At 46.6% G+C, this 24,459-nt stretch overlaps 1 protein-coding gene across 2 annotated transcripts in view; it reads left to right on the top strand.

Moving 5' to 3' along the window:
• STX8 (syntaxin 8) overlaps positions 1 to 24,459 on the top strand; it is a 117,378-nt gene that overhangs the window by 6,575 nt on the left and 86,344 nt on the right. The window contains exons 5-7 of one of the 2 annotated variants that reach the window (XM_074607372.1): positions 10,162 to 10,286; positions 11,720 to 11,812; positions 15,907 to 21,208. In XM_074607372.1, coding sequence (XP_074463473.1) covers positions 10,162 to 10,286; positions 11,720 to 11,812; positions 15,907 to 16,046 — 358 coding nt within the window. In that variant the 3' untranslated portion in view covers positions 16,047 to 21,208. Of the gene's footprint in view, positions 1 to 10,161; positions 10,287 to 11,719; positions 11,813 to 15,906; positions 21,209 to 24,459 lie in introns of those variants that run through there. The other variant, XM_074607371.1, reaches the window with a different exon arrangement.

The raw sequence follows: 24,459 nt of genomic DNA, 5'->3' as shown, positions 1-24,459 counted from the left end.
GGGGGGCCTTCACACGGAATACGTTTTCATTTCCATTTTGGGGTGTCCCTCACAGCTGGAAATACAATTATGGTTAATAGCCTTCAAGTTGCACTCTCCTTTTGCAGTACTCCTGCAGCCCCTTCCTAGTGGAAGGAGTTGTATTTGTCGTCTCGAACAGGTTCTTAGAATCCATCCCTGGTGGGCTCTGATCAGGAAGAGAGGCAGAGCCTTTTCCCGAAGTGTGGTGTCCCAGCCCATCGCCGGGGGGTGCAACTAGGTGATCTTTAAGGTCCCTTCCAACCCGAACCATTCTGTGAGTTAATGAATTATTAGCAGCGTATAAGCTGGGTTTGGTGGGAGTCACCCAGGGGCTGTGTCCGTAACATAGAAACCACCTTAGGCATGGACTTGGTATGTAATTATGTGAAAAGATAATTTTTACTGCGGGTGTTGCAGTCTTGCAAACTCAGTGTGCGGTGGAATAAGGGAGGATGGGTTATTTCTAGTGCTTTGTTAACGGCCGTTTGAATTTTATCCATTTCCAGTCAGGTCAGCTTTTGCCTATGGAATTCCACTCAGGAGTATTTGCTCCCCTTGGCTGCACTTCGGAGTTTTGGGTAGCTTCGGTTTCTGCGTGAGCACGTGTGCGTCTTGCTGAGGAGCTCCTTGCAGCTGCTTCACATCCAGGAGCTTTTATGTCTCGCCAAAACACCAAGTTAAAAATGCTTGCTGAGCAGCAGAATTGAGAGATGCCCCTGAATGTTACGCTTCTTTTTCCTTTCCAATTCAAGTAGCATAACCTGGTCTCTCTGTGCTCCTTGTTCCTTCTCTTTCCCCCTCTGTCTTCAGTGACGTCCCCGCTGCTCAAGAGGGAGTATCCTGGGTTCCGTCTGGAGCTCTACACGTGCTACAGATGGTCTAAAGGCTCTGCTAAGGGGGCTCTGTCTCTTCTGCCTCTTCATCTGGCTTGTAAAAGTTGATTATCTTCAAAACTCCTTTTTCTTTCAATGTGTTTAAAGCGCCCAATGAATTAATTGCTGGAGGGGAGAGAGGAGAAAAGGGGCAGCAAGAAATAAGCCTTGTTCCTAAGCTGGTAGCCAGGCTACAGGTAACCAAATGAAGCTGCCATTTCCTCCTCCCTCTGCAAGCAAGGGGGTAGTAGATCTACCACCTCGGCGCAGGTTTAGGGCTGTGGTAGGTCAGATGGAAGTGGCGTGTGTTGAGGGACAATGTCAGAAGCATCGTCGTGGTTCATTGGGTGATGCCCTTCCATCTCTGTTAGCCCTGAGCCAACATTCCTGCAAAAAGTGAACAAGGGTATGACTTACCTGTCTCCTGACCCCGTGCGGGTCACTGCTCTGTGTGAGAGGTACTGTTCTGGCTAAATTCCAGGTCAGGTAACTGCATTTGCTCTTCCTAATTTTTCTTTTGCAGGTTCGGGTAATCTTCTGTCCTGCAAAACGGTGCAGAAGAGAAGTGGAGCTGCGGTCTCTGAGTTTGCGGAGCTTGCTCTGTTTCCGTGGTCGGTGAAATGACTCTCGAGTGTAGGCTGTAATTGGTGAAACTTTGTTTTAAGGCCTCACGTTTTTTGAAAAAAGTGAACATACGGTCTCAGAAGTTTTACATAAATCCCAGCCGTTGGGCCCAGGAGCCTGGTTTGTTGATGTGGGGGAAGCTTTAATGCAGCAGGCACGGACGTGGTGGGCTGGCTGTGGGTCAGGCTGGGGCTGTGGGTCAGGCTGGGGCTGTGCGTCAGACGGGGGCTGTGCTCTGCCCCGTAACCCCACACAATGCTGCGTTCGTGGGGGGCACGAGCTTCCTCACCTCTGCCTACCCGTGGTGTGCTGAGATCTGCCTCTGAGGAGTACAGCTGTGCTCCTCCAATATGGACACGTGCTAGAAATACGTATTTTTTTAAAAGTTTTTAGCTTTTGCTTCTAAGTGGCAGGGGTTTTCTAATGCACTGTATTGACTGGACCTTTTCTGTAGCGAATGCACAGCGTTGTAGTTTATACGCGCGCATGTGAGGTTACCTGTGGGGAGGGAGAGCGTTAGAGCCCTCCTGAGAAAGCTTCTCGCCTTTTTGCAACGTGTCAGCCCTCAGTCTTAGAGCAGAACAAAACTTCATACGCTTTTAACTCCTCAGGCTTTTGGAGAAGGACGTGAGCCTTTTTGCCGATGTGCTTTGAGAACCAGCCCCTTTCCAGCGCTCTCGAAAAAGGCAGAGGCAGTTTTGAAGCTACCGTATAGTAAAAAAATTGGGTACCAATGTGAGCGTTGTGTCCTACCATAACTGTTGAAAATAAGATATTTTTTTTTTAATTCTTTTTTTTCTAGCTTGTTTACTTGGTGTATTTTGGAGCACGTCTAAGAGATGCTCAGAGCTGAACTGATCGTTCTCTGTATTCATGTGTGTATTTGTGTTTTGTGAGGCTCTGCTCAGTAACGCGGCGTAGAGGCTGGGTTCTGCTTGCTCTTGTTCCCCGGTGCGGTGTTTGGCCCGGCCAAAGCACACGTTTCACTTTGTGGTTTGTCGTCTTTGCGTAACTAGCCACTGTCAGTGCGACATCTGCTGCCGCCGGTAAAACTGTGGACTTTGATCTCATCCGTTAATTGTTCTAGGTTTGGCGTTCTCCAGAGCGCAGTGCAAATCCCGTTGATGCGTCGGTGCTGGCTTTTACATCTACGGCCGAGTCAACCCAAACATGTAAAATCGCAAGTAGCCCCTGGGGACTGATGGTGTGAGAAAGCTCTTGCGTGTCGCCTGCTCGGAGGAGCCCATGAACTGATCCGGCCTTTGAAGCGTGGCCGTCCCTGCTGTGTCAGGCCAGCGTTGGCGTGTTACTGCTGTGGAGCAGACCCAGGGCGAGGGTTCAGCCTAGAGCTGCCCTGGCGTGAAGGTGTCAAGGCAGATGGGAGGAAAATATCAAAATCCCATGACAATTTCAAGCTCTGTTAGAAATAATCAGGGAAACCAGTATTTTCCAGCACAAGATAGCATCAGAGACGGTATTTATTTGCTGGTGTTGCAAGGCTTGAAGTTTTATAGTTCTCTTTTAACTTCTTTAATTAAAAATGGTTAAAACTATGCCAGCTATTCCCTGCCTGGTGAATTCACACCCCTTCCATATTCTTCCTTGTAGGTCTTGTTTTCGGTGGTGCGGGCAGAGTCGTAGCCAGGGCCTGAATCTCGTGGCAGCGAGTCGGACCTTGCTCTCTTCCCGAGCCTGGCCCCGCGCGTAGGTCGGTGGGGAAGGAGCTTGTCTCCCCTGCCTGCCACCCTGCCGGTAGGGACAGAAGATGACAGTTTTTGGTAGGGTTAAGCCACTGCTTGCAGCACTGGCTTTCTCTACAATTGTTGCAGACTTCTGGACCAGCCTGTTTGGGATTTCAGTAGGTGGCAAAAGGCCACTCTTCAGCGCGTCTGAAGTCTGAAAGTCAGCTTTTCCCACTGCATTAGAAAAATCAGCACATGTTGTTTGATTAAGGTCTAGCGGTGACACTTTTCTCTGGTTTTGTATTGGTTTTCCGTATCTAATCCATCTCTGATGTGACAGCACACATTTTCAGAAGTCTTTTTCTTTCCAGCAGTCATTCCTTTCATTAACCTTCTTGCACCACTGATCACATATTTATTGTCCCCGTGGCCCGTAACTGTGAAGGTTTTACTAGAATTAATCTTCGTTTATATTTGGTCACCATTCAGTGAGTTTTACATCCTTTGAAAACTGCTGTAAAGCTATTTCTGATTGGGAAGTACAGTGGCCTTAATGCTCTTAGCATTTATCCTAACTGACAACTTGGGCCGGAGCACGGGGCAGGACGCTACATTACTTTGGTATAGCATTAGTTTACCTTCCGGCTTTGTCGGCCTTAATTAAGATGCGACTGGAATTTTCCAGGGGAAAGGTGGTGCTGTTTATGTGCAGGGTCAGTCAAATTTTCTTTAATTGGTTTTTCAATTGGCAATTTCAGGATCTTCTCCCCTCTTTCCTCCTCGGAAAGGGATCCGTGCAGGTTAGTCTAACAGGGACTTTAATGGAGTAGAAATCCCCCATGGTTGCGTGCTATTTGAAAGCGAGAAGTGGGAAAAAAAAACCAAAAAACAATGAGAAATGTTGACTTTCTGGAAGTCACCATGTGAAAATTTTGTGAGTGCTTAAACTTTTGTGGAGGCGAAGGAACCAAGAATATTCCTTCTCCTGCCTGGCCAGGTAGTCGGTGTGTAGGAGTATACATCGATCACCAGCGAAGCAATAAGTTGTGTGTACTTTAGCATGCCTTTCTTGGTTTCTCTTTGAATTTCTCAAAAATATGGAAAACGTTTGGTAGCTGTGGGACACAAACCATCTCGGTAATAGCTACCCTGGATAACTTCTATAAGAGTCCGTGTTCTTTTTTTTTTTTTTTCCTTGTTGTTTTAATGGGGGTTACTGTTTTTCTGCGTAAATACTTCTCTGCCAGATGTAGGGCATTTAGGTCTTATTCCAAACGGGCATTTTGCCTAATGCCAAATAGGCATCGAGTGCCTTTAATCAATAAGCCATTAGGTACGTACACGCTTTTGTGAATCTGGACGTTGTTAACGGAGGAGCAAATGCTCTTTGGAAAAATTAGATTAAAAGTAGCTGTTTAGGTGCCTTTAGAACTCCTTCCTGCTTTCCTTCCTCCCTACCAGTTACTGTTGGAAGCCCTCCCGGCTGCAGCGTTCTGACGGCGGATGCGATCAGCCGTGTGTCTAGGAGATGGATGGAAAGGGTGGAAGGAGAGGTGAATTGTCCATCCAGAAACCCATGCTTGAGAACATCTGGGGCAGGGTTTTTCCAGCATTAATATTCCTTTGGCCATGTGGTCATGAGCCAACAGGGTTGTAATTGTCTCAACCTCATCCACTAAACTGTGTCTCTGGACTTGGGTCCTCTCTCCCGACCTACCTTGGAGCACCTGGAAGCACTCTGGAGGTTACAAGCGTGTGCAGATGTGAGTGTGTCCTCATGGAAGCAGGAGGTTCGGTGCCTGTAAAAACCGAAGGGTTGGTGTGCCCCCTCCAAATTTAAGGAAGATTCCGGTAAGACAGTGAAGCCTCCTTGGTTTGGTCTGAGTTCAAGGTACAGTTTATATCTCTTTTCCTTCAGAGCATACCAGAGGTTCCTTAAGGACCTCGCTGAAGTCAGGAATGTGGATATGGGAAAACCACGTATATGTGCATTTATCAGGAGTAGCAAAGCAAGGATACTTAAACACAACAGAAAAGTAAGTCAAACACCATAATTTTAGGCGTTGTGCTTCAGGTTGAGCCTGCATGCCTGTTATTAATGTTTAACGCTCATTAGCCTCGGGAAGAAATGTCAGTAGGGCAGCTTTCAAGGCTGAGCTCCGTGCTTTACGTTATGCCTCCTAAATATGCTCAAAACTACCAGAAGTTTCCTGCCCAAGGTTGTTTCTGTACCAGCGGTGCCACTGGGTTGTTCTGGCTCTGTAGCGAGAACAGATGCCAAGCTGGGACCTGCTTGGAGGCTGATGTTCCTGTCGCTTGTGCTCGGACGGACTTCGGCTGCCGGTTCAGGTGTGAACTTCGTGCTGCGTCTTGTCCCGACAGGGACCGAGGGTGGAGAGGTGCGAGTTGCAGGTGATGGAGTCGTTGATCACTTTGTGAACAGGACAGATGATAGTCTCACAGGAGTAGGTTGGTCCCTATACCTTTTCTCTGGATGGAATTGCACAAGTTACAGCTTTTTTCTGGAAAGAATTCTCCTTTCTTATAATTCTCTCATTCCCAAAGACTGCATGTGGGCTGTAGAGGTGAGACTGTTTCGATGAGGACTATACAAGCTGGTTTAGAATATATTTAGTATTGTGCTGTGTGCAGTCTTGCGTAGACAGTGAGGGATGGTGGAGAAAGAAGATGATAATATTTGATAGCAAGATTAATCTCTGATGGTTTATCATGGTGTCTATTTTGAGGGTTCGTGTAGGAAGGTGAGGCTGCTATGAAATAAAGATCAAGGCCAGGTTGGACGGGGCTTTGAGCAACGTGCTCGAGTGGTTGGTGTCCCTGCCCAGGGCCGGGGGGTGGAACTAGATGAGCTTTAAGGTCGCTTCCAACCTGAACCATTCTATGAAAATGTGAGTGTAAATGTTGTAACAGAGGTAACCTTCCCTGGGGACGCTTCCCTGGTGGAAGGCGTATTTCCTCTGTGGGGTTTCTTGCCTGTTTCTGTGTTCTGCAAAGCGTGGGATGTCTGGCAGCCCGTGTGCAGCTGGCTCGTGCAGCTTCCACTCAGTGAAGCCAGTGGGACACCAGTTAACCAAACTGCAGGTAGGTCATGTCAAGAGCAACATGGCATTTCCTTGAACATGAGATATGCTGCTCTTGGCTCTTGCGCTGGTGGGGCTGGGGAGGTTCTGTGCCAGCTGCAGGGAATGCTGCCCCTTCTGTGGGCTTCCATCACGAGCGGTTCTGGTGGGGAAGTCTGCACTGGGAAGGGACCAGGAGGGGATTTGGAAGTGCTTGTGTGGCTTCTCCCAGGATTTTTGGAGAGGGAGAGAGCTTTTGTTTTATATGTTCCTCAAAAGAAGCATCAAAAGTGTAGCCAGCAGGTCAAGGGAGGTGATTCTCCCCCTCTACTCTGCTCTGGTGAGACCTCACCTGTGTCCAGCTCTGCAGTCCTCAGCACAAGGAGGACATGGGCCTGTTGGAGCAGGGCCAGAGGAGGCCATGAAGATGCTGGGAGGGCTGGAGCCCCTCTGCTGTGAGGACAGGCTGAGAGAGCTGGGGGGGTTCAGCCTGGAGAAGAGAAGGCTCCGGGGAGACCTTCCAGCCCCTCCCAGTCCCTAAAGGGGCTCCAGGAAAGCTGGGGAGGGACTCTGGATGAGGGAGGGGAGCCATGGGACGAGGGGGAAGGGTTTCAAACTGGAAGAGGGGAGATTTAGATGAGATCTGTGGAAGAAATTCTTGGCTGTGAGGGTGGTGAGCCCCTGGCCCAGGTTGCCCAGAGAAGCTGTGGCTGCCCCATCCCTGGAGGGGTTCAAGGCCAGGTTGGACGGGGCTTGGAGCAACCTGGGCTGGTGGGAGGTGTCCCTGCCCAGGGCAGGGGGTGGCACTGGGTGGGCTTTAAGGTCCCTTCCAACCCGAACCATTCTGTGATTCTATATTAAAATTATACTTGTCTTATTTACTAGCTTGGAGCTTCCTAAGATACGCTGCCTGCCAGTGTGAGCAATTAAATCGTAAGTGAGAGAATGCCCCCGCTCCTTCGCCAGCCCCTCCGAGAGTGACCTGTGCAGCCCAGCAGAGGTGCCCTGGGCACTTCAAAGAGCCCCACTGTACCACTGGGTCGTTAAGGGAATGTTCAAGTGATCATGCAACCAATTGTCATATGACCCAGGTTTTGTTTAAGATTCAGTCTTGCTGATCAGCCTTCTAAAGCCGTAAGCCTTGATGTGTGGCCTTGGTCTAAAGTAAGTGCTGGTTGACTAATCTAAGTAACTTGGGAAGTTTTATAAGAATTATCAGTGAAACAATGGCTTCTGGAAGATAAGCCCTCCCTTGTTAAGCAGTGACATAGCTCCCTGATTTTAAACCCCATCATCTTTTATACTTGGGCGCGTTGCTAAGCCTCGTAATTAGTTAAATCTGCTCCTATAATCAAAAGCTATCCGCACACTCCACTGCTCTGTGACGGTTTCAAAGATTTACGTGATTAACTTGGCGGAGGCAGTGGGTGGCTAATTGGATAAGCTTTAATCTTCACACCACCAAAGCGAAACATGGTAAGATCAGAGGAAGTAGGAAGTTATGCTGTGTTGTGTGGGAAGGTAGTTACCAAACATGTCAAAAAGATTATTGTAACGAGCAGACCCGTTGTCATGACCCAACCGACAAGAACAGGGCAGATTATTAGGGGGGAGGGAGAGAGCGAGCAGTGCAAATTATTTCAAATTTGCTTGCCTTGGCCTTTTTCTAACAGGCAGAAATAGTTGTGCTCTTTGCAGCAAGCGAAGAGCTTTATGTCCCGTTTGCTTTATTTAAGTAATTTTGCCTGATGGTGTTAACCCTGGATTTTGGGCGCTCGCTAATTGAACTGCTGAGCTGGGTGGACTGTCACGATCTTCGCGTCTTCAGAAATGCGCTGCTGCCGTGGTGTCCAGGTTTGTGAACCTGGTAGTTGTTGTTGTTGAGCTAGAAAATACCAGAGGGTGTTGTATTTTCTAGCACCGAAGCACCCAAAGCACCGATGAGGGCTAGGTAACGTGTGAAACTGTATTTCAGGGGTGCGTATCTTTGTCTAATCAAGCCCGATTCCCTGCCTTGATGAGCTGTAAGTTTTAATGTTGGTGCAAAGGACTGGAATACAGAAGAATCCCAGCTCCTCCGGTTCAGATGTCGCTCGTGTTGGCCAGCGGGTGGTTGGCACAGGATGGGGGGGGCGCCGTCTGGGTTCTGCTCTGCACCGGTTCTCCGGCATCAACGGGATGGTTAAGTGAGATGCTGTGATTTACAAGAAGCACTTCCTAGTCCTGTCGCAAAAAGAAAAAAAAAAATATATCTTTTTTATTTATTTTTTCATTCTGACAAATTCATTACCTTGAGATGAAGTCGAAAGAATACGTTAAAATCTTAAGGGAGAAGAAATCAAATGTTCTTGAATTCAGCTCGCTGGGATATGGAGTGTGTCGTGCGCTGCACACAGACGGGGGCGTATGTGCCTGCACTTTATGGATGCCCCAAAACTCAGGTGGTGATGAATTATTTTTTCAGCAGCGTTGATTCATCTCACGGCCAGGAGATGTCTCTAGCTCACCGTAATTCCTCAAAGAGCTCCTGGGCACCAGTTCTGGGTTTTGTTGAATACCCTTGCTGTAGGATCCAGCCGTCCCTCGGCAGGGTGCGTTAACTCCTCCGAGCTCCGCTGGTGCTTGTGCAGAGTTAACTTCTTTTGATGCAGGGTTTTGACCACAAAATTTGCTTTGATTTCAAGCATATGCCTGTATTTCAGTATATCTCAAAGAGAAGGTGCCTGGACTCAATTTAAAAAAAAAAAAAAAAATTAAAAAAAAAATCAGTCTTAGCGTAATTAAAAAATTCTAAAATTTGCAAGATCCTAAAAACGCGCTCTATTCTTGTTTTGTTTGTGGAAGCGCGTTGGGAAAGAACTGGGCAAAGGTAAAATGAGAATAAAATATGGAGTTTTAAAAAAGCGAAGCAGAAAGGAAAAGCTCTTACTTCTGTCCCGCTGCTGAGGACCCGATTTCGTAACGACTCTTACCCCAAATCCGAGTTGCAGTTCTGGGTTCGAGTCGCTCGCAGTCTGTCCTATAATGTTTTTCTTGTAGGAGAAACCGATGAAAAGCTGAAAGGCGGAAACCAGAAATCTGGTATTGAGAAAAATATTTAAGTGGCATTTCATTTTACTACTTGAATTTATGTGCCTTGGACACGAAAAGCTTGTTTTCCATTGTAACTGGGGAAGGGTCTGCAAAGCGAACAACCTCAAGTCATAATTCTCTTAAAAGAAAACCCGTAACTTGATTACTCTTTCGTTTAGGAGCGTGTGCGCCTGGCTTCTGGTTGGCGTTGATGCCGGACTAGGAAATGCAGGAGAGTAACTGTGTCACTTCCATCTACGCTTGTTGAAACGCAGAAGCGTTCCCTATTAGGTTTGGTCAGGATTGCAGAAAATTAGTAGTCTCAGCTGATTTGCATCTGTATTAACGTGTTGATCCTTTCGCTGTTGGAAGCTTTCAGGCTGTACCTCTCTGCTTCCGTACGTTTCTTTTGCTCACAATAGCAAATACATGAAAAAGATGTGTATTCCCAGGAACTCGGTTCTTTTTGTAGCAGTTTTGAATGCTGCGTGTCCTACGTGTGAACAATATTTAATAAGAATATATATAACAATGTATGGTACACGTTTCACTCTGTAGCTTAATCATTCACCCCAAAAATTATTTCCTGTTCTTGCCTTACTACTTCTAGGCAGCGTTACGGAGCCTGCGAGGTGTATTTGTTATTCGGGATCGTCGGATGCTTTTTGGCTAATGCCCTCTCCGGTTGCAGAGTGTCACACGGAGTGCGACAAATACGTACGCTTCCACCTCTGTCAGCCGGTCTTGCGAGCACAGATTATGCGATGAGTGGCTTTTGTCTTGAAAATTATTTACCCGAGTTATTTTCAGATCTAGCCTAATGACGGGAGGGGTCAAACGAGGCGTAACCAACCCGTGGCTCTTGGAAGAATCTGAGGAAACCAGAGGGCTTGGCTTTGGCGATCTCAGGCAGCAGCAGCGAAGGATCATAGAAGGTACGAGAGTCTTTCTCGTTTTTATGAGCATCGCTAGGACCCTTGAGGAGCCCTTACTACAACGTCAATACAATAACTCTGCTGAAGTTTTATTATCTGGAAGCTGTCAAACGTCATAGTTCCAGGTGGTTGTTTTCTGTACGTGCAGGAGCAGCATTGTGCTCGCAGTATTCTTAACTGGAAGTTTCTTAAATCAAATTTTCAAAGACCTTACAGGGCATCCCTGATTTTTTGACCATACTCGTGGGTTTGGTTTGCAGTGGAGATCTCATTGATTGCACCGAGTGTAGTGGCATTACTGCTGCGCTTCAGGCTGGGGAACGTTAGGTGTATTGTTGAATGAGAATGACGTAAGAATTAACTAACCTAAAACGGGTCTTTAGATTTTGGCCCTCAGCGTCTGACTTTGGAAGTGTTGGAAAACCTCAGCCTGAGGGCATCAGGTAATTAATGAGGTAACTTCTACGCCATTAAAGTATTGGAAGTGATCAAATAAAAATCAATCTCCAGCTAAAACCCACTTCAGTCTGCATGTGAAACAACAGTTATAGCTACAGTTCAGGAGAATGGCATGAACTCTGTTTCGGATGGTCCAGGAGAAACCTCAAGCTCCAGTTTGATTACTGGAAGAGGTACTGGGGGCCAGACCTTCGTCCTGGGGAAGGGGGTTCTGGCCACCCTGTACGATTTCTGGCTCCGGACTGCAGCCGGCCGCAGTTCCCACTCCGTGCACCGTCGCTGCTTTGAGGTTTGTCGGAGCACTGGCAGCCCAGCCTCCAGCATCTCCTCTTCTTCCCCTTCTTGAGGACTTTGGGCAAGGAGAACCCTGTGTTTTGGTGAAGGCGCTTAGCAAGGCCTGCGTGGTGCCCGCAGACTGGGATAGCAGCGGTGGTGTGGATGAAGGAGCGTCTGCAGAGCTGGTGGGAGCGCATCAAATCAGAGCTGCCCCCCCGTGTCCCCTCTGTCTCAGGCTCTCTTCCAGGCACTCCGTATCCTCTTGCAGCTCAAAATCTATTTGAATTCTTTGGTGTTTGCATCACCTGTTTGTCTTTTATTCATGTTAAAAGTTTCTTGGAAAATTTAAAAAGGCTAATCAGGGCTTTCTATGTCTGTGCCAGAAAATCTCCTGCATTTATGATTGAGTAACAGCTGAATGTTGAATTCTTGGATTTTTATTTTTTTTTTTTCGAGACCCTCAACTAAATGTCCCAGCCAGAGCAGACAAATTAATTACCCATCATTCACATTATTTTAAGAGTGCTGTTGCCCTAAGGATTCATTTTCATGTTCTGCTGATGTATTTTTCTTCATATGTTTTAACTCTTTAAGCACAGAGTAGGTCTTTTTCTTCACTTCTGCATCTTTCATGGTACACAGCCTGGCATATCAGCAATTTTTTTCATGTAATTTTATCTATGTTTTTTCTGGTGCAGAGCAAGATGCTGGACTCGATGCGCTTTCTTCAATCATATCCCGGCAGAAGCAAATGGGGCAGGAAATTGGGAATGAGCTGGATGAACAGAATGGTAAGAACAAGACTCGGAGACTCCTTTTGCCTCATTTTTATGTAAGATTGTGATTTATTCTTTTTTTTTCGCTCGTACAACCGCGCTGCTTTTAGCCCACAAAATAACAAGACAATACTGTAAAGGTTTACAAACAACCGCTGCCGATTCTATCCGTTCATGACCTGATTGTTTTCTCGTGTTTCACCGCATACCCCGTTGTGCGCGTACAATGTGTGACGCTTGGGATATTTTTAGCGAGCCTGCCTTTTGAAAGAAAAGATCGGCGATTACTTGTACGAAGTACAAAATTAATTTTGCGCTCGATCTTTTGCGTTTGTCAGTTTTATGGCAGCTTTTGTGTGTTGCTGGGTTTCGCTTGAGTACTCTTATTCTGCGTCTTTCCTTATTAACTAAACGGAAGTCTTGAGGCAGCGGTTAAAGGAGGAGCGTTGTGTTGTTTGCCATAAGCGCTTTGGATTTTGAAGGTTTCACGGCATGGAAAGTAGGATCACATTAAGTGTGATATTGAACTAGAAGGCTACCTATTTTCTTTTAAAATGAGCCAGTATCCAAATGGTGGAACTGCTCTCCCGTTAAATACGCTTTGTTACTCACTTGATTGTTGGCATGACATAAACCGTCCCTAGGAGAGCAGATCCTCCAGTCTTTCTGACTTTTTCATTTCTTACGATATGGTAATAGTTCAATTAGAGCCGTGGAACCCTGCCAGCTTTCTCCCTTGCACAAAGACTCGAGCCATATGCTTTATCCTTGGGTTGTGTTGTACTTAACCACTGAGAAGGTAAATGTCTTTTTACTTGCTAATAAATGATATGCTTAAATCGGCTTCTTCCTGGACCTGCCTTCCCCCCCCCTCCCTTGTCTTTCTCTGCATGTTTGCTCAGAGTGAGGGGGTTCCCTATTAACGATCCCGTAACGTGAAGCACTACTCGGGAGCTCTGTTCCAGCTGAGAGTGAAGTTAAGAGGACGCTTTTCTCGTGTTTGCCTTGCGTACACGGCTAAATCCAGGAGGGATATGAAATGTCTAGAATATGTCTTTGTTTATTAATTTTGAGGTTGTTAAGAAATGGTTTGCGCAGCTGGGGGAAACTGCGCTTAGTGGTCTTGTCATATTTTGATCCTCTGCCTCGTGTGAGTAAAGACATTTTCAATTAGAAATCTCGGTTTCATAAGTTTCTTCTATTAACCGTTGTTGAAAAAGTCATATTAATTGCTTTTTTTTTTTTGTGCTCTAAATAGAAAACAGGTGGGAAGCATGAGCGTGTTTACTAATTCTCCGTGAAACCTTGGTTTCTCATCAGGAAAATACACTGTCTGTGTCCCATTTCCCTCTGTTGGGGGTAGGGGAAGGTTCCTCAAATCCTTATGTTTTTGGGACCCTGAAGGTAATGTGTGTTTTACCATCGCGTTCCTGCGTGACCACGCCAGGCTTTTTCTAGCGGCGATGCCTTGAAACATCTGTGAAATTGGGAATACGTTTAACCCTCCTTTTTACAAATAATGCGAATAGTGCCAGGCTTTTTTGTTTGTCTTACAGACACTTACCAAGCCTAGAGCGGAATTCTTAACGTTTTCATGCGAGCTCTTTTTTTTTGAGCTACAGGCAACTTTCCCAAAAGATGGAAACTTTTGGGAATGCTGGGAGTAAAAAGCGGTGAGGATTGCCTCTCACCGACCGCAGGCCAGATCCTGGGGGAAGAGGAAACGCGGAGTTGCCTCTGCTCCTCACCGTCCTCGAACCTCGAGGATAAAGAATAGAGCCTAGAGCGTGTCGCTTGTCGATGTCGAAGCAGTCTGAAAAAGGTGGGGAATAATCTGACTCTTATGGACAGGGGACCAGATTACTCACCACTTGGCTTCAGCGCTGCCGAGCAAGCGGCTCCCGTGTTTTCCCTGACTTCATACAATCTCTTTTTTTTTTTTTTAAGTGTGGATACAGGGAAATTATATTATTTATTTATTTTTTTGTGGATACGGTGGGGGGGGGGGGGGGTATGGTTGGGTGTTTCATTGCCACTGGCACACTGGAAAAGCTGAAATCCCTAGCAATATTTTCCAGGGGCTACTTTCCTTTGACGCAGCTTATTTTATGCCCTGGGTTTAACTATCTGCAGCCTTCTCGGGCGCTCTGCCAACCTCCTGTCGCTGTTACCCGCTCAGGTTGATGAGGATAACTGCCCTGGAATTTCCCCTCGCTCAGAATCTCTTTCCTTCCTAGTGCTGAGTGATAATGGCATTGTCTGTGTTGGGGGGAGGCAGGGGAAGTTCATCTTCGTTAAGTGCTGCATCAGTGTTTCTTTTTATTCCAGTCAAATTTTCCAGCAAATTGCCCGTTTCTGCGAGAAGCTTCATTTCCACTTCCCGGATCTGCTTTGGACGTTCCCACCTTCTGCAACTAATTAGTGCCTTTAAGCTTGTGCTGGCGTTACGATAAAATATGGCTTAATTCAGAAGTAGCTGGTGATGTCTGATAGTTAATGAAACGGGCTTTAGGGAGAGCTGGGTAACGTTATTTTCCAGATAACCCGTTATTCAGGCCTGATTTTTCCTTCCCTGGCAGTTCAGGCTCTGTTCAGCGGAGATATTTGCTCTTCCCAGCTCTTGGAGGTGGCCCGAGGCGCTTTCCCGTGAGTGCCAGTTGGTGTAGCTGTGCGTTTGCAGATGCACAAGTATTGGAGGCATCCCCATTAATTATGCAAAGTTTACTTCTCCAGTAGAGTTGGTACGTGTAAATTCTTTTGTGTTTGTTAAATGACTGAAAAATGATTAAACTTTTGCTTTTCCTCGGCGGTATCTATTTTTAAGCCACTGGTGGGCTGCCAGGCGGCGCCGAGGAGTGATGTTTGAGGCTCGTAAGAGGGCATCCCGCAAACGAGCCCGGCTGCGGTGGTCGCGGGGCTCTCCAGAAGAGTGGGTCCCTCTCCTCGGGTGGGCTGGGGGTTGTCGCCCTCGTTGAGCTCCACTTCCCTGCGACGCCGCGTCTTCCAGCCCATCCCTCCCAGCCTCCTCGGTGTCACCAGGAGGGTTGCTCAGGTGCCACCCCTCCAGCCTGGCACCTCCACCTCGGGGCAGGGCACAGTGTGTCCCAGAAAAGCCCCTCTGTCCCCACTGAGACCGGGCTGGGCCGGAGGTGGCTGCTCGGCAGACATCTACCCTCAGCAGATGAGTCCCATCCTTTGATTTCCTTGCGCCGCCTCCAAGTTTTAATTGGAGTCTCATGTTGTTCTTTACTCTGATTTTCAGTATAGCTCTGTCCTTGAGATTTTACGGCTCTGCGCAAAGCCGAGGGTCCTTTCCAAACCTCCCGAGCGTAGGATTTTGCGTTGATGAGCAAAGTAGAAGCAGGGTACCAGGAGACATTGGTTTTTTCCAGCCTCGGGAGTCTGCTAGCAGTGGGAGAGATGGGGGATTAGCAAAAGAATTTTCCCATCATTAATTCCAAATTTGGCCCCAGAAAACTTTCTGTAATCCTTTCATCTGTTAAGTAAAAAAAAAAAAATAAATAAAAAAAAAAAGAAGAAGAAAGAAAATAGTGTAAATGGCCTCTGGCCCCGTTGGTGAGGCAATCTAATCTAGTGCAATAATTTTGGAAGAATGCTTGCAGAAATTCTGAATGCTGTTTGTTTTACCCTTATAGAGATGTTGTTTTCTCGTCGTGGCGTGTTTGCGTGAGACTGTAGTACTCTGGGACGGATGGTAAATAGTGGTAGCTCGCAAAATGTGTAGCGTTTGGCATTTTCACCGTGTTGCTCTCCGTTTGGTGTACGCTGTCGAGGATGGAATCTTTTGCTTCTGGCTCGTCTAAAATCTGTGTCAGAGCATAAATGTGTTCATAAACGGATAAGCCACAAAGCCAGACCGCTGTTTACGTCCTTGTACTGGTCAAGTGAATGCTGTATACAGAGGGAATATTCAGGATGTTCTTAACCAAAACCGGCTCATTTTAAGTGAACGATCTGTCATAATGATGCTTGAATTATGTGGTTATGTAACATTTTTTACATTTCTTGTCAAAGTCAAATTTCTAAAACCAACCAAAAATTGAAGCATTATCTATTTTTGTATATTTATTTCTTATTTTTTTTAATAGCTTTGCAAAATGAAGGTTGCTGTCTCAACTCCGGTCGTACTGGATGGCGCACAAGGCTCCGAGGTGGACTCAGCTCTTGGGTGCCCGGTTGGGTGGTCAAAGCCTGTGACTTGCCTGGGATAGAATTTTTGTTAACCTGACGTGTTTCCATCGAAACGCAGTTTAGAGACTCCACCTGAGGCCGGAGCCCTGGGTATAGACAGCAGCAGCTGGAACGCAGAGAATTATTCTTGTAAAACCAGAGAGAGGGGCTAAAAGTATTCTTGGTGATGCAGAGACTTGCTGAAAACAGCATCGGGCGTAGTGCAGGAGGGATGGGATTCATCTCTCCTAGGGCAGCGTTCGACCACAGGCTTCTGCTACAGATAGCCCCGGACAATCAATGCTTCTCCTAAAGATTATTTTACACGGCTATCGCATAATCAAAAAAGGAACCCTGAAGTCGTTTCACGTTTCTGTTTATTAAGACCATTTTTGCTATAAGACAAACTAATTAGCATTGTGTATGGAATATGTATGAGTTATGAGACAGAAACCAACGCGGCTGCGGATATGTTACCTCATTGTTAGGATCAGTTTGTAAATAAGAAATGATTAAAGATTAAATTTCAAATTTAAAAAAAACCCAAAAAACGCTCATCATCTTGTCTAAACAATATACGTTTTCATCGTATAGAGTTACAATCCTGCACTGCGTCGATCCCCTTCCGAGATGGCTGGAGTCCTCTGCTCGCTGGGATTTGAAGGTGCTCAGCATTCCCGGAGAAAGGCTGAGCACCAGCAGGTTCAGGTTTGCTAAAAACCCTACGGAGACGCATGTGTTTTCAATATGCAGATGTAAAATAACCATCCGTAGCCTGACTGACCTCATACTATGCAGATAGATTTTTTTTATTTTGCTCCTCGAGCTTATTTTACAGAATAGAAACGACTTCAGTTTTATTGGGGAAATGTTCTGTCTTTATTGCATGCTGTAGGGTTGGGGTTAACCCTTCTTAGGGGAAAAATTAACACCCGTGGTTAAAACATTGCTTTTTGTCGTGAGCGATCTAAATAGTGGAATACTTAGTCTCAATAGGAACCCTCAGAAGTTGGGGAATGCCAAAATTGAAGTTCGATGGCACTTCTTGCGTGGTATTTCTAGGCTTAAAACAATCGCACGCTGTTTTCAGCGGGTCCTGCTGCGTTTTGTGCATAGGACTCAATCTCTTCTGGGCTCGGGTTTAGCGTACGTGGTGACAAAAACTATTTGTAAGACGCCTGCCTCATTTCTTCCAGGTGTGGGGAAATGTTTAGTGAGTAAGGCAGGGGTTATAAGCGGTTTTTGTGGCAGGAGCAGCAGATAAATGTTGCCTTAGAGCATAAAACTCTCTCTGCTCTGGCCCAGGAGCTCTGTGTGATGGTGCTTAACCATCTTAACCGAGCTTTTTCAGGAGCGATTCCCTTCTGCGTCTCTGACCTGGCGTCGTGGGGTCTGGTTTGCAGAGGTTTTGAGCGTTGGCCCTTAACAGAAATGGGTGCGGGCTGCGCTCCGGGTGTAAGGAATCGTGGAACGGTTTGGCTTGGAAGGGACCTTTAAGGGTCATCCAGTCCATCCTCCATGAAGTACTGGGGAATGTAGAATCATTTGGGTTGGAAAAGACGTTTAAGATCGAGTCCGACCGTAAACCTAACACTGCCAAATCCACCACTAAACCATATACGTGAAAAAAAATACAAACTACCATTTGGAAGGATAAATAAGGTTTGGTTTATATGCGGCTTTTTAAACAGAGGTTCAAACCCTCTTTAGTGAACATCCAAAATACACCTTAATTGTTAATTTTCTTATTTTTCCTTCTGACTTGGGGATGATAGTGTTTCATCTGCCAAGGGAGCTGTCAAAAGACGCTCGTACTTACTGTCAGGAGGGGCATCGTTGGAAGGTCTGGGAGGAAGCTTTTAACGCTTCAGAGCGGAGTTGGAGTTGTATGCGGTCCGTAAGGAATGCTGCCCTGTGCTGGAAGATGAGGGTAAGTACTGGTCTCTGTTGGGGAAGTAAAGCCCTGCCCGCGCGGCCTGCTGGAGGAGCTGGGTAATGAAAACCAAGGTTGCACTGAGGTTGCATTGGATTGAAAAAAATGTATTTACGCAAAGTAGTATTATTTATAGCATTATTTCCTAACCTTTTAATTATGAGTTTGCTGCTATAGCATTTTCAGTGTTTATTTATCTATAAAATTTCCGGGTATTCTTAAAAAAAAAAAAAAAAGGCAAAAAAAAAACCAAAAAAAAAAAAAACCAAAAAAACCAAAAAACCTGAAGAAGCCAGGGAAGCCACTGCCATACAGATCTGTCTCCAAGCCTGGGTTGGCAGCCAGATGAGAACACCTACACAGGGACCCCTGCAGCGTACGCTGACAGGGTAATTTTACCGGTGTTGGATGATGTGGAGCAGCGTGAGAGAGGTGAGATGTCTGGCCTGCGGGCTTCGCGGATGGTTGCTGACAGCAGGGGTAAGAATAAGGCGTAAGCGTCTTTGTGCTCCCTCTCGGGCTCTGGTGGGATGGGTTTCTAGCAGTCAAACCCTGCTGGGAGAGCTCTGGGACAACAAAGCAAACTATTTGTAAGTATTGATGAGATGAGTTTCCAGTGGCTCTCACATAAGTCCTTGTTAAGAGTCAGTTGTGTCAAATGAGTTTGGCCTTACTCTGTGGAAGAGCCTTATGAGTAGGGGAAAAGAATTAGGTGTCATTTCGACTTGAGAATGGCTTGGATGCTGTCTTGTAAGTAGTCTATGGGAGCATGGGTTCAAATGAATAATCTTCAACAGATGCGGCATGGATTGGTTAATTATACTCAGAAATTAGTTGGAATGGAAGTATGTCTTGAGTTGGGCTGTGTGGGTCTGTCTGGTTCTGTTCAGCTTTGTTGTTAAGGAGATGGATGAGGAAGTACACAGTGTGCTTCCTCAACTCCTGTACGATACGCAGGTGGAAAGGCTGCAGCTGCGTTGGGAGCAATGCTAGAACTCCTCCAAACGCTCTTTAGAAACTAGAGTGAAATTCAGTCGGGCTACCAAAGGATGACTCCTCTGTGAGGTTCAATCAAATTAAAGATGAGTATAGTGTATAGGGCCAACTCTTAAACATACACAAATAGTATAATATTGTGGAAAAGGCTCTGTACAAGCCAGTGTTGTTTGGAGAATTATGTGATCCTTCATTACGCTTGGCTCCGAGGAGGGGACAGCATGCAGGTGGGGCCAGAACTCCTCCAAGGTAACGTGGACCTGGGGAGACGCCTGGAGGGCAGGCTAAAGGGTGGTTTGAAACGGTGAGGTGTGACCCACCTGGAAAGATGAACTGCTGGGGGAGCTGAGAAGGTTCTTGAAGAATGAAACAAGCTGGTTTGAGAGGGGAGAGAGAAGGCTTTGGGCAATGGGATTGAGTTGAGGTCAAAAGGAGCAGGAAAATCCTCCCAACAGCAGTGAAGGGGCCTGCGTCAGGAGGTTGGGAAGTCCCTCTCCTGGGCTGTCTTTGAGAACGTGTATTCTTCCTGGCAGCTTGAGCTGGGTTAGAGCAGGAGATGGACAACTCCTTGCTTTCTGTTGTGACCTTCTCTAGCTCTTTCTTTCCTATCTCTTCTACAACTTGGCTTCCCTCAGACTTCTCATTCTGCCGCTTTTATTATTGAGTTGATCTTTAATCTCTCCTTCTGGATGTCTCGTCCTCACTTTTGAAACCACCCGTCAGTATTCCAGAGTTCTTGCTCAACTAGTTCCCCTTCTGGGTCCTTTTCCATTTCCCTCTAACTTGTGTGTGTCTTCAGGCAAAAGCGTTGGGGTCCTGTAGCTCCTGGGGCCACTGGAGAGTCCTAACATGGCCAAACCCGCATTGTTCTGAAAAGGCTGAGGTATTTTGGCTGAAACTAGAATTCTCTTTTTTTTTTTTTTTTTTTTTTTTTAAATTCATCTGGAAGCAGACATCCAAGTTGGGGATCCTGAGCCTGAGTCGTTAAAGTTTTTCATCGTTTTAAGCGACTGAAAATAAGGCCTTCTCATGGGAAGCAACAAATGGCCTTAATAGCGGGTCATGCTACTGCGCCTGTGTGTGTAGTTTTGTTGTTCCGCTCTATGTACACATAATACCGGGAGATGATACTTGTTCTTTTGGTATTTTTTTTTTACAGCTTGACACAGCGCTTACAGAAAGCGATAAAGCAGCAAGGCCCAACCTGGATGAGGATAAAAGCCTTGCCCTTCTGAAATGTGCCTGGGCTCCTCCATGCTCGCACTTGTACACAATGAGCCTGTCTGGCCTCTTGGCACGGTTCGCGTTTTTCCTTGAATAGTTCAAGCCGTAAAATAACCGTTCAACATTTGTCTTCTCAATTATGTGGATTTTTCCACAGTTAGTCAATCCCTACCTCACCCACACCGCGCTGGGGAGGGGGGAAGCTGTCTTCCCTCATCTGTCTTCACGGGGAGCAGAAAGAAATGCTGGAGAAATTACTGCTGAGGAAAAAGGAGTTTCTAACTTCTTTTTTTTTTTTTTTTTAAGTCTTTCAGGATTTCTCGATAAGAATTATGACCTTAAACATCTTTTTTGCTAAGTCCTGTCTTTCGTTTTCTAGCAGGGCTTGCGGAGAGCTCTAGGAGGGATATAAGCCTCAACTTTCAGCAAAGGAGAGTTTCCCATCTGCTTCTTCAGGCATTTGATTTAAACTGTTTAAAAAGAAAACAAAACCTAGCTGTAATTGTAGATATTTCAACACTCTGATGATTTTTTTCCGAGTTAATTTAGCTTTTCCCCCCCTGTTCAAAAAAAAAAAAAAAAAAAAAAAAAAAAATCTCAAATTGAGACCATGGAGAAGGGATTTATTTTCCTAAGCCTGCTTTCCTACTTTCTTGGGGTGGCTGTCTGTCATGCGTCGTAAAGAAGCCGAGAGGCACAAACACGGTCTGTTCTCCTTTACAGCCCCTTTTTGGTAAAGCCCATACTCGTCTGTGAGCGGCTGAAATTATACATCCTGACCTTCCGGTCGCTGCTTGCAAAAAAGAAAGGCAGGAAATAAATTGTCCCGTGCAGAACAACCTTTGCTAGAAGATCTAGGAAACTGTTATGGGAGGTTCTGGATAATTTTATTTATTTTACCCTCCTAGATAATACCAAAGTATTTGGCTCCTTCTCCTTGAGTCCCGTCCCTCGGGTTTTTGGCTGGATCAGGGAAGGTTTTAATTGCGTGTTAGGGACAGGCTCCCAAAGGCTTTCTCGCCCGCTCCCCGGGAGCTGGGGTTCGGCGTGAAGGGGACTCGGCTGCTCCGGTGCTTTCAACCGCTGACACATCGCTGTCTCTGGGCAGCGCTTCGTTCTCGAATCGTTAAGCACCACTTGGGCTAAAAATAAAACATTATTTTTAAATGTTTGCTATTTGTGGCGATGAACATGCAGCTTGAGAGTTTATACTTCAGTTTATACTTTCAAGGACTCTAACTTTAGTGCTTCCTCTGTCCCTTCCCCTTCGCAGAGGATTTTTTGAGGATTTATGGGGGGGGGGGGGAAAGTAGGCGACTGCTCTGTCCCGCATCACTTGATAACTTGCTTGCCCAGGCGTTATTGGAAAGAAGGTGATGTTCAGGCTTAGGAGGAAGTCATGCTCGGTAGGAACCATATGCTCTTGCGTCATGGTGATTTCGGTGAGTGGGCTCTCGGCTGCTTAATAGGCTTTTAATAGATTTCCCAGAAAACGTGTAGGGTCAAAACCTGAACGGTTACAACACAAGAGAGAATAAGAAACCCGTGTTTCTGGGTATGGTGTTATCGTGAGGTATTGCTGGAATCCGAAGAGTGCTTTGAACTGGAGTTACTCACCGCGAGCGGGTTGGTGAGCACTCTCCAGCAGATTCTCCTGCTTTTCCCATTACCTCCGAGTGTGCTCCCAGCTCATCTCGCCTCCTGTCTTTGCACAGAGAAACCATCCTTTCTCTCCTGTTCTCCTAGACATGAAGTAGAATATATTGCTTCTCCGGTGCTTGTGTCGTAGAGTCCTCTGGTGATTATGGCTAATTGTGCCTGAAATCACTGGTGCTGACTTGTTGGACACCAGTCTGACATCGAACACAATGCAAAAAAAGACACTGAGGGGCTGGAGCGTGTCCAGAGAAGGGTGACGGAGCTGGTGAGGGCTCTGGAGCACAAGTCTGGTGAGGAGCAGCTGAGGGAGCTGGGGGTGTTCAGCCTGGAGAGAGGAGGCTGAGGGGAGACCTTCTCGCTCTCTGCAGCTCCCTGAAAGGAGGGTGTAGCTGTGGGGGGTCAGTCTCTTCTCCCAAGGAACAGGGGATGGGACAAGAGGAAATGGCCTTAAGTTGCGCCAGGGGAGGTTTAGGATGGAAATTAGGAGAAGTTTCTTCACTGAAAGGGTTATGAAGCATTGGAACAGGCTGCCCAGGGCAGTGGTGGAGTCGCCATCCCTGGAGGTATTGCAAAGCTGGGTAGATGTGGTGCTGAGGGATGTGGGTTGGTGGGGGTTTTGTCGGTGTCGGGTTGATGGTTGGACTTGATGATCTGAAAGGTCCCTTCCAACCTGGACAATTCTATGATTCTGCGAAATTATCCAGCAGCAGTCATTGCTCCCAAAGAAGTTGGGTTTGGAGTGAGACAACAATTCCTAGGTGCGGCTCTGTGGGTGGATTTGTCATGCAATTTTTAACTGATGGATATTGGGTTTTAAAGAAAATCTAAGTGCCAGAGTTTTGCCTGTAGGGATTGTGGGAGCTGTTGTGTTTGGTTTTTTTTAATGGGGGGATTTTAGCCTCTTCTGTGTTAGACCTTCTACTTTGGTGCCAGGTGGAGAAGAGTATCCCCTGTCTGGGGACAGGACAAGGGGTAACGGGCACAAACTTGACCATAGGGAGTTCCACCTAAACACGAGGAGGAACTTCTTTGCTGTGAGGGTGGCAGAGCCCTGGCACAGGCTGCCCCGAGAGGTGGTGGAGTCTCCGTCTCTGGAGACATCCCAAACCCGCCTGGAGGCGTTCCTGTGCCACCTGCTGTGGGTGACCCTGCTCTGGCAGGGGGTTGGACTGGGTGATCTCCAGAGGTCCCCACCAACCCTATGATTCTAAGAAAAGGAGTTTGGATGCGGTGGCATGGAGTTGAGGTGAGGTGGTAGAGTATGATACACTGTTAGTTATCAGAGCTCAGGTTTTGGGTTGAGATCAGGGCAACCCTTCCTGTAGCCTGGACAGTTGGCACTTGATGTGCGGTGAAACGTTCAAAATATGTGCGGCAGCCGGTGAGAGCCTGGATGGATGCAGTGATACCACCTTCTCCCAGCAGTGCTGGGGAAAATCCCTTCCAGACTGGTGCTGGGGCCGCTCCAGCACCGCTGTCTTACCGGGCAGCCTGAAACACGGATCCGCTTGTCGCGTCTCTATTGAAAATTGATAGCCCCTATCGCGTTTATCAGTCGCCAGGCGGTTTCAGTTCTTTGCTGATCTGTTCTGCAATAAATAAACGTAACATATGGAATCGCTTTGGTAATCAGCACCGCTCAGAACCAGGAAACGAAATGCGGTGTCTCGCAATGCTCTGACCGTAGGGAGAGCAGAAAGCAGGATAAAAGCTGGTTGCTGGGAGCGCTCGCGTGCAGACGGATCTCTGTTGTGCAGGATTCGAATGGGAGACGTGGCTTTCTTGCTTGTTTAAATACTGCTTAAATATTTTGTCAAACCTGGAAATGGCAGGTAATCCTTGGCTGCGCTCAGCCATTGAAATCGGCCCCACGGCTGCCCGTTTGTGGGACGCGTGTTCATCCCAACTAGATGGAAGCGGGAATGAGAGCGCTGGGAACAGTCGCTTGCTCAAAGCCACGTTTCAGTCATAAACGTAATTAATGTGACGTAAAGGTGAGATGCTTTTAAAATGGTGAGGTTGAGATCTTAAAGCATCCTGAGATCACTTAAAAATGGATAAAATAATTGTACTATTATTGTTATTGTTAATAAAACAATAAAGTAACTTTCTTGCAAGCTTGGATGGAATAAATACTATGAGCGTAACCTTTTTTTTTTTTTTTCACTTGCTGATGTATTTAACTGTGTTTTATCCCTATACAACCCAAAACAAATAAGATGATACAGGTATTATCCTGTTGGCGCCGTGCATTGCGAAAAATATTCTGCCTCCCTGCCCGAGCCTGTTGCCCCCCTGATCTCTAGGTACGGGTGCGATGGGCGTGTTGCCCCCCCGTGAGCTGCTTTTGTTGTCGGACGTCGAGGACTGGAATAATCCTCCAGTGTGACAGCAGTGCAGGTCTTGGGCATGGAAGCAGACAAGATTCCTCTTTACTCTCTCCCAAGAATTTTGTAAGAAACACTTTAGGATGAAGAGAGTAAATCATCTACGTGGAAAAAAATATACCATAATATGAACCGGCTGGCGTCGGAGCGCAGGGGCACTGTCGAATATGTCTTCTGGCTACGTAGATCCCGTTGCTCTGAAATAACTCCAGCGGTGTTTGATCTCAAAATTTTGTCGGGAATTTTCTCGTAGACCCAGGTTTTGCTGAAAA

The sequence above is a fragment of the Larus michahellis genome, chromosome 14 (genome assembly GCF_964199755.1).
Source record: "Larus michahellis chromosome 14, bLarMic1.1, whole genome shotgun sequence".
Lineage (NCBI taxonomy): Eukaryota > Metazoa > Chordata > Aves > Charadriiformes > Laridae > Larus > Larus michahellis.
The sequence above is the reverse complement of the archived record's forward strand: the minus strand, read 5'-3'. Positions and strand labels throughout refer to the sequence as shown.